Raw genomic sequence first — 12,642 nt, 5'->3', positions numbered from 1 at the left:
GATAAAGCAGTTTCACGACAACTGATGCCCTAAGGAAGAGAAGAATTATAAGTACATGTAGCCTGTGATGTTGCTAGGACTAGTGTACCATCTACCATGTCCATGTGCAATTGTGAATTTGATCAAAGTTGCTCTTACTGTGTAAAAAGCAGCTAGTTTTATCAATATAAAAGAATCTGCTCTAGTTCTGAAGGATACTAACAGCTGAGCTAGGCTAGCTTCCTGAAGTTGCAACAGCATTAATACCAGTACATGCAAAATGCACTCATAATCTCATGGACCCAGCTCCTCCCATCTTTGAGCCGCGCCTATTCTTATCACGTGAGCCACAGAAAATGGCTGCCTTCGGGAAGGGTATCCTTTATTTGTGCGTCTTTTTCTCCTTCGTCTTATCTTCAATAGAAGGTATGACTCCATTAGTACATTATTGCATATTGCTTCTTTTATTTAGCTAAGTCTCCCCCAGTTATAGCTGATGACGGTAACCGTACATACCTTGTAAGAGACGACAATAATGAGGTCTGCCTTTATACTAGCTTTCAAATGGTCTTCTACCTCTCACGTTCAATTATCAATGGAACCATCAATGGAGATGAGGTGGGGGAGAGCAGTACATGTAAACCCTACAAAAATTTTGTCCATGCAGTTAAATTTTGTAAGCAATATGATTATTACAATATTGTGTTCTTCTTTCTTCTCCCACTCTCTCTCTCTTCCCTCCTTCCCTTGCAATAGCAAGCTGTATCAGTGCCTAAAGCTGACGCTCCTAATCTGCTAGTTGATGGTTTTTGCAATGATACTGATTATAGTATTGTCATTGATTGGACGGACTCTGACTCCTATCCTGTTGCGGCAACTTTTGCAGCAACAATGAACTTTAAGAAAGTAAACAGCAGTGTATTTTTAAATAAAGAGATTTACTATCTGTTTGTAAAAATAAATTATACTTGCCTCTATAACTATTTTGTACTATTATCAATCCATACAAAATATTTTTTGCACACTCTTCATGTATAATGAGGTTTTATGTATTATTTATATATGTAGTATGGTGAAGGCAATAAGTATTGGAGTTTAACACAAGTACAATTGACAGGTGAGGAGTAAACTGCATAGCATTTATTATTCTCATCTACATGTACATGTACCTTGTTTATTTTGACTGTTCTGTATATTATGTTTATTTCATTCTGCTTTCACTTCTTTCTTTCTTCCTCTCTCTTTTCTCTCTCTCCATTCTTTATATTCTTTTCTCCCTCCCCTGTCTCTCTCTCTCTTTTCCATCTTCTCTTTCTACTCTCTCCATTTTAGTCTCAACACACAATGGTACCCGATACTCATCATACTCATACTCCATTAGAGATGAGTCAAGCAAAGGACTCTTCAATCGGACATTCTCCACAGATCAGTACTTTTATTGTAAAGGCTGCAAGAAGCTCAACCTTAACAATGATGTGGTCCTCGGTAACAGCAGTGCCACTTCTTATGTCACTCTAGAGAAAACTGTCATTTATTTGGGAAGCTTTGAGAACAGTGAACCAGAGAGTAAGTGACTCTATGATACTAAATGAATGTTTTGTTTGTTTAGTTGTTATTTTATGCAAAAACTAATACTAGTACTGATAATAATGCCATAGTCCTTTTCTCCAAATAAGTATTGTGTGATCTTATTGCAATCGCAAAATATGATGAACTATCCAATCTATGCTTTGTCATATGGGAATGGAAATAAATAATTGCCAAAATTTTTCATTGTGTGTACGTGTAATATAACCCCCAAAATTTAGTATTTATTGCTATTTAGTATTATTAGTTTTTATTTCCTTTCATTAATGATATGATTTCAGTATGGAAGCTAGATTGTAAACCCTAAAAGATAATCTTTGATAAATAATTTACAGCTTCCAAGAATTAATGGAATAAATAATAAGTGCATGTACATGTATACAACATACTATATAGCAAGAATCTTTTTGTGGCCCAAAATTTTGTGACTTTGCATTTTTTCAATATTTACAAAAATGAAATCTGCCAATATTGTATTTAATTGGTTTAACGTGGCAAAAAGTAGAAAATCAAGAAAAATTAGATGGATCCATTTTTGGACCACGAAAATATTTGGCTATAGGATATGCAATGTATGCTATTCAGGGTTTATGCTAGTGAGTGTAGCGTCAGAGTGATTAAGTTGTGTTGCCAAATCCACTATAGTGGTACATGTATCATATCCTTTGACTATGGTTTACTAATGCCAAGTAGTTTTTTGAATCAAGGGTTTCATACAAAGCATGCTAAGTCAGTTTAAATACAGCTTTTTGAGCAACTTTTAAATTTATTTAAAAACCAGAATCAGCTCAAAATTTGTACTATCAGGAAAAAATATAAAATGGAGACTTTTCATCTTTTAAATTTTGGCCCTAGACAGGGACTTTGGCATGATTTTTAGTAACTTTAAAAATTCATAAAAAATCCAATTTTGATCAGAATCAACTTAAAATTGTTATGCAACATAAGTACATGTATTAATTATAAAAATTGAGAATTCTCTCCTTGTCAATTTTGGTAAAATTTGGCCCAAAATCCTGTACCATAGTACAGGGTCTACGACCCAATTTTTGAGCTACTTCAAAATTTGTAAAAAGATTCAATTTTGATCAGAATGAACTCAAAATTTTTATGCAGCATAATTACATGTACATGTATATGCATTAAAAAAATTTAAAATTCTCTTCTAGCAATTTTGGCAAAATTAATTTAAAATGTGCTGACAAGAAGCTGAGCACTTGCCAAAATCCTGTAGGAAACCCTGTTTTAATCCTATAGTGCTGATTAGCTCAGTATCCATCTGATCTATGAGTAAAATACCGTATAGCGGGTAAATTTGGAGAGGCTAAATTTTGGCAAATTGCTAAATTTTGGTGATTGGCAGGTTTTAATTTGGCGAATTTGTGGCCACATGCCATTGAGCATGCGTATAATGGCTCAAAATGGTGGGGTTTTATTTTGGCAAATGGCTATCAAAATCCCAAATTCACCTAATTTAATCCCCTCCAAATTTACCTGCTATACGGTATTATACAGTAATAATTATTGGTTTCATCAACTACAAGAAGTCTTATACGTGTCTATCCAGTATGATACATATTAAATCTCTTCTCTCTCTCTCCTACAGAACACACATGTCAAGAGGATTGGGTTGCATTCCGTGAACTGATTGTTCCAATAGTGGTTGGTGCATGTCTTGCACTACTCCTTATTGTCGTACTCTTGGTGTATATAATTGCATTCGCACGAAGACGGATACTGGAGAAGAAAGGGGCCGAGTACAGAAGACTCGAACAATAGAGAAAGAATACTGGAACTGCTTTTTTTGTTGTCAATATTTACTGTTTGAATAATATTATTATACACGTACACACAAGTCATTTAATTTTAAAACATATGAAAGCATAATTATTATTATAATTTAATTATTGTGTTTCCTTCTCATCCTCATTGGACGCTGTGGGCTGATGTAATATTCTATTCACTTCATCTTCTGATACTTTGCTCCAGCCACCCCCCAGTGAAAACCCAATCTCTTTCTTTCTTATTTCCTCCTTTGCTTCCTCCAGGTCTGCCCATCTTACCTACAAGAAGCATAATTCATAAAATAATGAGTCATGTTTTAATAGTATGTGTGGGTGTATAATTGTTGGCCCATGGCATTTAGGAAATTGATAAGTACATACATGTAAGTCACTAGGCAAAAGGGCGTCAACAGTGTACAAATTGATTCTAAATCAAAGATGCGCCGCTAAGTCTAGGGTACCCACACAAGTAATTAAAATTACACGGCATGGGAAGAAATAGTGTTCTAGTAATGAGTCCAATTTGTATCCTCTTCAATCACTCTTTTTCTCTAGTCTACTCATGCCATCATAATGAGATGAACAGCTGCACAAGAAGACACTATCCTAGTATCACTATGATAGTAGTATTACTATATATTACTGTACTGTCTGTACATGTACACTTTTATTGGTGTTATGTCTAAACTTCATTTGGAAGAGGTATCTTTTCACTCTAAGTAATTTTTCAAAAAATAGTCTTAGGTGAGACATCGATCGTATAGCTTCCAATTTCATGGGTCAAAAAGTTAGTCAAAACATCTTTGTCTTATACAAATTAATATTCATTGTCTAATCATTCTGCTATTATCCACGTACGAGGAAAGCAAATAAATGATTTCATCAAATAAAGCATCCTGATAAAATTTTTGACTAAAGAAAATTTTGTATTATATCAATAAGAGAAATGAAAGTAAAAATGGAATTATGATTATGCATAAAATACTTTGCAAATTCAAGACTATTTACATAACATGCTAAATTGCTACTGGCTCTCAGAGCAGAATGAGCAGTGAACCCATTCACTTAATAACATTAATATTGTGAAACTAAAACTACGGAAATGTTTAGCAATTAAGGAGGTCCCCTTGTGTCTGTTTTCATAAATAGGTTTGACTATTATAACTATTAAATTGCCTTTGGTCTCACCCCTAGCCATCCCATCCTTACATGTACACATGTATTTTACATGCTCATGTACACACGAATGAGGCACTCAACCAAGACAAATGGAGACAAATAAACTAAGTACATGTATAACACTGCCTCCAAAAATATTAAAATACTACATAAACTAATTACTATTGAATATTAAAATAATTATTTTGACTATCATCATGCACTCATCCATGGATTTCCCACATGTGATACGAGTAGGAGGGAACCTCTCATTAATTAATATCTTGTTAATTCCTAGTACTATACATCAACTCGGGACGGGTGTACCACTAGCTCAGACACCACCTGCTCTCATGTCTATAATCGACACGCCTTGGGACACGTAATACTATATACTACATAGCATGTACATGTACATTCACTAGTAATGCACATGTGCATGTACTTGTACACATAAGGTGACAATGCATGTACATGTACATGTCATGCATGCACTAATTGTTAGTACTACAGTATTTTGGCATGTCAGGCAATGATGATCATCATCAGGTGTTCAACATGTTCAAGTATGTACTAACATATACCCACCCTGAGGTAATTTGATATCCTTCACTGAACCATTTAAAATTCTATATATGTATTACATGTACAGTACATATCACTCCTCATTCATTATTGGTAATATACTGTAGTGTAGTTGAAAATTTGGGGGACCATAAAAAATAGATCCAATATATATTGTTGGTCTTACTCTTTTCTTGTTCATTTTGCCAGCTTGACTGTACTCCTCTTGTTTCCGTTCTAGATATTCTTTCAGACTCAGTCCCTCCTCCTCCTCCTCCCCCTCCTCCCCCACAGCTCCTTCTCTTCTCCGACGCTTCTTAAATCCATCAAGCTTATCTACAGACATAATAGGAAACTATAATTGAAGAACATGATTTGAAGAGTATAAACACTCACACAGATCAAGCAATACACAGACACATGCACTTTACTGCACACAAACACAGACTCACAGACTACACATCAGGCAACTAATAGACAAGTTTATAACACTGCCTGCCAAATGAGCATAAACCAGAAACTACATGTATACCCTCCTGCACCAACACACACAAACACACTACCCTTGCTATAAATAATCTATGATAGAATGTAAATCTGCAGTAACAACTGTACAGTCTAAATTCATAGAGCAAAACTTTGAAACTACATGTATGTACAGTATAGGCATAATTCATTTTTCAAAATTCAGATTGTGCACACAATAATTATTAATAACCTCTTACTGTTAAGTACATGTAAGTATACATGTACATGTATATATATTTTTTAAACTTGAAGTACAGAAACCGTCCCTTATTACATGCAATAATAATACTAATTGCTAGTAAATACTGCACCCACATAGGTTTACTGTTAATTCTTGTTTCTATACAGAGAAGCTTTCATGTGTGTAAGTGAGTGAGCTGAACACACACCCACGGGCTTCTAATCATATTACAATAATAATAAATAATAATAATAAACAGGATTGCAAAACTGGCGTGCAAAACCAGACTGACTAGTTCAATAAACAATAAAATAACTACCTAATTTCGATAATTATGACAATAAGAACTAGAGGGAGTTGTGCCACGAAACAAATTAAACAACAATAAAAAATGAATACATACATGTACATGTACAGTACAATGTAGGCAGAACTGATTAATGTAGATGTGAATAAGAAATAGAAATAGGACAGACGTACTTAATGCTTATACATTAAATAATTAAGTTAACCAACCTAGCATGTCTTCATTCATCGCCTCCTGTTCCCAGCGACTTGGTACTAGGCCATGATACTGACCAATACATTATATACATACACAGTATCAGTAAAGCATCCAGCAATATACATGTAGATTATTATTATTATTACAAAGACACTGTATAATATGATTGTGCTTTTACTGTGAATGAGCTATTACTGTGTGTGTGTGTGTGTGTGTGTGATCAGTTAATAAACCTGAGGGAGAGGGTTGGGGTCCTTCTTCTTTTCTTCAGAGTCCTCTTTGTCTGAATCAACCATTTCCATGTCCACCTACATGTACATATACAGTACACAGACCATAATAATAATAAATTGCATACATTGCACATGCACTGATTGATACAGGAGTACAATAAGAATTGAAACGAAATGGGAATGGTCTTATGCATACATGTACACATATATAAAGCAAAATTTGTAAGGGCTATAAATTTCGCAATTCTTTTTAAGAGTTTTGAAAATAGAAGCCACGAAAATTAATGTAACATGGAATAGTGGTTATTAAAATTAAATTGGTTTTTGTGAACTTTATGGTCTTCAATTTTTTTGGTTGTACAATATTATATAAGCACATTTTAACTAAGAGACATATCATTTAGTTAATACGGTCAGGATTATCATGCGTCTAATGTATCTCTGTCATTGTTGATACAAATCTTGTGATTGAAGTCACATGACACACCCAGTGCCAAACTGACTGAGTGACTGACTAATTAAACGTCAGCTACATCTACAGTAGGTATGTTTGTGTGTACAGCAGTATGATAAGTAATTTATCTGAGTCTGTGTGACTGTGTATATACCAACAACGCTAAAGGGACAACATCCAACATACCTACTGTACATGCACACACACACTTAGCATATCATACACATCAAGCAATCATAACAATAATAGATGAGGTGTTGTGAGATGTGAACATGTACCAAGTACATCTGCAGTTTTGCACTACATGTACATGTACATGTACATGCATGTACATGTACATGTACATGCATGTACATGTACATGTAGCAAAATAATTTAATTCGCTGTAGAACAGATGAATGGAAACAAGCACAGTATAACCAAAATTTCTCTGACATAATATTACATGTACATGTACAGGACAAATATATTTCCATGAGAAAAATATTTTCGTGATTCGGCCAACCCTACCGTTTACATCAGTTATTTTACTGTCAATTAAGCACTAAAAATTTTTGTGCTGGAGGACACTGCATGATCATAAAATTACAAATAATTATTGTCCACTGATTACATAATTAAGGTATGTGGACTGTAGACTGAGTACATGCATGCCATCAACTAATGCCCCCAGGCCATATCAGCTCTAGACTATAAATATACACATACATGTACATGTATTGTATACAAAATAATAATAATAATAATAATAATGATGATACGTATAAAACCTGATGAAAACAATACCCCAGTTATGACTTGGAAATAAAATTTCTTTTAAAAGGAGCACAAAAGTACAACCACTCATCACAAAATTGTTATTTAATAATTAATGCATTTTTAAAGAGTATGGAGGGACTTTTAGGCTAATGAATTGTGTAGTCTTAGTATAAAATCATTATAGAGTGTATCTAGGGGCAGTAGGTGAGGATTCAGTGTGTGTGTGTGTGTGTGTGTGTGTGTGTGTGTGCGTGTGTTCATGTTTGTGTAGGTTTGTATGTGTACTGACTAACTTCATCAATTGCTGTGTCTTGTGGTGACAATAAAGAAGTAACGTCAAGTTGAAGAAAGTGAGGAGGAGTAGGCTCCCATTGTTTAGCTAACTGTGAGGAGAGGGAGAGAGAGAGAGGAAGAGAAGGGGAGAGGAAGAGAAAGAGGGGAAAGGGAGGGAGAGAGGGGAAGATAGCAGAAATAAATCAAAGAGAGAGAGAAAGGGGAGAATTAAGAGAATAAGAAAAGTGCGAGCAAGAGTCAGTGTAGACAGAATGAGAAAATGTCCCACTGTCAAAAGGCGTATATACTAGATCATAGTAATTAGCTTCAAGCTACACAAACAAACCCACACATCTCAATACCAATACAAACTCTTTATCTCATTATTATGCTTCAACAAAACATAAGGTATGCTCCTATAACAACTGCACCATTTAAAATTTAAACACTCCTTCCATACACAATTATACAGAGCTAGTGCAAACGTCATGCATTCACACCATCCATGCATTACATAGTTAATAGTTATACCATGTCTATCATACTACATTATAAAAGGTACATTTACAATGTATATGTATATTTGATGTATTATGATTAATCATTATGTACATGCGTATGCTATAAAGCTTGGTTTCCACATGATCCTGTAGGGGTCCATGATGTCTGGAAAGTATAGAGCCACTCAGACTGCCCCTGTCACAGACAGTATGCAGTATATATCAATATGAAAGGGAAACTGTATCACACACAAACAGACTGTCAAAGAGCATGCAAACCTTTACTTCACTTCAGATAATAATCACAGGACTTCATTCCACATGTACAATGTACCGTTTCTGTCTTGTATGTGTAGCATTGTTGTATATGGTACGGTATCAAGCTCCATTAGCTAATAATGTGCTATCAGCAGCAGTTCACATAAAAGCAAACATCATGCACACACAATTACACAATAGTTCACAATGGGACGCATGCAAACTGATACACAGCTTAGACACAATCTTAAATTCCTTTCTTGATGCATCGATGGAGTCAAGCTGGGATTACACCTTTGCCAAAAGCATCAAAACAATATCCATAATCATTTATAAATGAAATATAAAGAGAGAGACACACACACACTAAACAATGTGACATAATCTATGTAGAATGTCTCCATGTAATATGGTTTTACTTACAAAGTACAAAGAGTCCACTAACAGTCTCACTTTCTATGAAATGATTTGATCTCTGAGGCTACAAACAATGTCAAATGACCAACAGCTGCCCCGATAACACATCAAATACAATGTACTTGTACATACAGAAGATTACATAATCCTTGCAGCAAGAGTTTTAGTAGATTTATTTTGTTAAGTGGGTCATTTATTATTGAAAATAGCAACTACATGTGAGTAGCTCTTACTCCTTATAAGGAAGGCAAGGAAGATTTCCAATTTTACTCTTGTTGCAAGGATAGTACAATCTCCTGTACATGCTGACAATCTCTCAATAATAGGCACCTAATGTAGAGTTTGTTCCCCCCCCCTCTCTCTCTACTACTACTCTCTCTACTACTGTATAGTGCTGCTTCAATTAACATTAAAAGGATTCTATTGATCAAAGACTCAATGCTGTACTACAACATGTAACACACATAAAAGATACAGCTAATGACATTTAATTATTACATGTACATGTACATGTACATGTACATGTACATGTATGCACAGAACACGTACAGTGTCTTGATGTCCTTACCAGCTCAATCTCTTCTCTGGTCCTGTTGTGTATGTTTCTCTTAGCACAAACCTCAACAGGTTCCTTAAGCTCAACCACAAAAGCCTCAAAACCACTTAGCTTTGCATTGCTCCAAAACTGATCAAAATCAGAAATCTACACACATACACACACAATAATTTTTAAAAATTGAATATATAAATGTCACTGAGATGTAGTAATGATGAGATTAATTAGGCATGTACATGTACATTGTATGTTGAATGCAGTTTCTTAGGAATGTACATACAGTCATACACAATACATTGTAGCTACACTATGTTAGGCTTATATATATATATATATATATATATATATATATATATATATATATATATATATATATATATATACTATTATTATTATTATTATTATTATTATAAAAGTGAGAGGAAGAGAAGAGAAACAAGAGGTAGTGGTTAGTAGAGATGACAACAAAGGAAAAGAGGAAATGTCCCATACCTTTGAATTAACAGCATCGACAAGTATCATAGAGAAATAACCCTCAGATAGCGTCCTGTTAAACAACTTAAACATGCTAGCCATGTAACTTGTCTCTAGTGCTACATCATACTCATACTCTTCCACCTTCCTCTTTATCCTACGACCTACCAATGACACTCCATAATAAAACAAAACAAGCAGCCAAGATATCTATATACAGTAATGGTACATTACTCTATAAATGGTGAGCAATGAATGAATATAGTTTATATGCACATGAACTCATGAAGTAAAGCTCTTAATTGTTAGTATTATTATTATACATGCATGCATTACACTAAAGCCTTCTAGTGGAAAATTCCGAACACACATTCATGTACCGTACATAATTACATTAATTATACAAATTTCGGCAAAATTTTAGATTTAAAAAAGACATGAAACTACGCTATATCCCTGTTATGGGTACGAGTCAGTAATCATGAATGAGATATGAAACACACAAACACATGATCTAAAACAGAGTCTAATGGTCACCATTAGCATCATTACTCAAGCAGAGAATTCTTCAGAGTGTCTCAAACACACACATAGAGAGAGTAACACGTACACCTACACCACCATACACAAACAAACCACACACAACTGAGGTTACATGGTACGTTAGTGTGATACATGCAGTGTCCTTGATGCAAAAGGTTACATAATCCACGAAAGAAGGACACGTGAGATAATGGCGTACCTGTCTCAGGGTCTCTCTCTATCTTCTCCACTTCATCAACAAAGTAAGTATCAATTGAGAGAATTCTTGGAGCAGAAGATGAATACTGCAACTCCTTCTCCTAATAGATATATACACACACCATCACATGACCAGTCACACAAAATGTGCAGCCAGTGATATACACTAGTTGTAATGTACAATTGATGTACCGGGTACATACATGTACATGTACCGTATATATCATTACATGTACATTTGTATTTCTTTGAGAGCCTGACCTTAATTAGTTTAGCTAAATGACTCTTACCACTGCCAGGCAAACCACGAAATATAATAGCAATCTAGAGAGAGACAGAGACAAAGAGACAGAGACAAAGAGACAGAGACAAAGAGACAGAGACAAAGAGACAGAGAGAGAGAGAGCGAGAAAGGAGAATGAGAAAGATAAGCAAAAGAATGATTATTATAAAGTTCAAAAAAACATCATAAGGTCAAGTGCATGGATATCAATCAATCACTGCACAAACAGACCCAATGCAAGGCACAGCAATACAGCTAATGCAAGGTATAGTAGTACAACTAATGCATTTACAATACACCTAACACGTACAATAAGTACGTGACAGTGTGTAATTATGATCACATATCACTTGATTATGTTTCCTTCTTTATTCTCAGAATAGAATCATTCAAAGCTGACAACTGAAACCTTTAACATAACAACCACACACACACACACACACAGAGTCACATACACTATACCTGTATCAATCCACATAATGTATAAACACAATAACACATTATGTGCATGGATGCACACATGTACATTATTACATGCATTATATAGCAGGTAAAAGAAATTATAGGTACAAATATAGCCATGCAATCTCATTACAACAGTACAATATCTCGATCATTACCTGCATTGCATTGCATGCACTGTATAAACACAATACATCCAGTACACATGTACATTGTGTGTACATTTATAAATTAAACCACATGTACATTATGACATGCTGCATTGATGTACATGTACATGTATATACATGTACATGTACATATACTGTATAAATTAAAATGTTAATGTACAAGGGTGGATACACTGTATATCAAGAGGAAATGTACACATACAGTGTATTACTACTAATTATTATCATCACTTTATATCAGAATATAAGTACATGATGGATTATGCTGCACTTTAATTGCCTCAAGATAGAGTCAACAGGTTGTTGGTGTCCAGTAGGTACACAGAGTCCTCACAAGAGCTTAACCTGATTACTACTGGGCCTTTGATATTAACACCTAATGTACTACACACACACACAAATCTTATAAATGCTCAGACTCACAATAGCATGGGCTTATGTCACTTATAGGCTTATAGCACTACACTGAGCAATATTCACTACTATGTACATGTACATGCATGTACATGTACATGTACATGTACATGCATGTACATGTACATGTACTATACATTGCAAAATGATGCTGCATGCTGCATAAAGCTTGTCTTTGTTCTTTTGACTGTTTTTCTTGGTTGAGATAATAAAACTCTGTGGTATCCATTAGGACACTTTCAGTTAGGTCAGGTGCAGCACACACAATACAATGTACACATGTACATGTACATGTACATGTATGGTTGCATGTGCACCAATTACCACATAAAGGTAAAAGTATGTGTACCTACCTGTGCCAT

At 34.7% G+C, this 12,642-nt stretch overlaps 2 protein-coding genes across 2 annotated transcripts; one reads left to right on the top strand and one right to left on the bottom strand.

The window, feature by feature from the left end:
• The first annotated feature begins 303 nt into the window (after positions 1-303).
• On the top strand, positions 304-3,453 carry LOC100637709 (uncharacterized). The gene is made up of 6 exons (XM_003386301.3): positions 304-405; positions 452-597; positions 736-885; positions 1,048-1,096; positions 1,312-1,545; positions 3,173-3,453. Exons 1-6 carry the CDS (start codon positions 336-338, stop codon positions 3,343-3,345), a joined length of 822 nt encoding a protein of 273 aa, XP_003386349.1. The 5' UTR covers positions 304-335; the 3' UTR covers positions 3,346-3,453.
• On the bottom strand, positions 3,366-12,642 carry LOC100639230 (YLP motif-containing protein 1-like). The gene is made up of 10 exons (XM_019995978.1): positions 12,634-12,642; positions 11,213-11,275; positions 10,953-11,052; positions 10,229-10,374; positions 9,749-9,883; positions 8,026-8,115; positions 6,520-6,594; positions 6,298-6,355; positions 5,260-5,408; positions 3,366-3,629 (listed from the first exon to the last, which is right to left on the bottom strand). Exons 1-10 carry the CDS (start codon positions 12,640-12,642, stop codon positions 3,471-3,473), a joined length of 984 nt encoding a protein of 327 aa, XP_019851537.1. The 3' UTR covers positions 3,366-3,470.

The sequence above is a fragment of the Amphimedon queenslandica genome, unplaced genomic scaffold, assembly GCF_000090795.2.
Source record: "Amphimedon queenslandica unplaced genomic scaffold, v1.1 AMPQUscaffold_13426, whole genome shotgun sequence".
Lineage (NCBI taxonomy): Eukaryota > Metazoa > Porifera > Demospongiae > Haplosclerida > Niphatidae > Amphimedon > Amphimedon queenslandica.
This window is presented reverse-complemented; position numbering and strand designations above follow the sequence as displayed.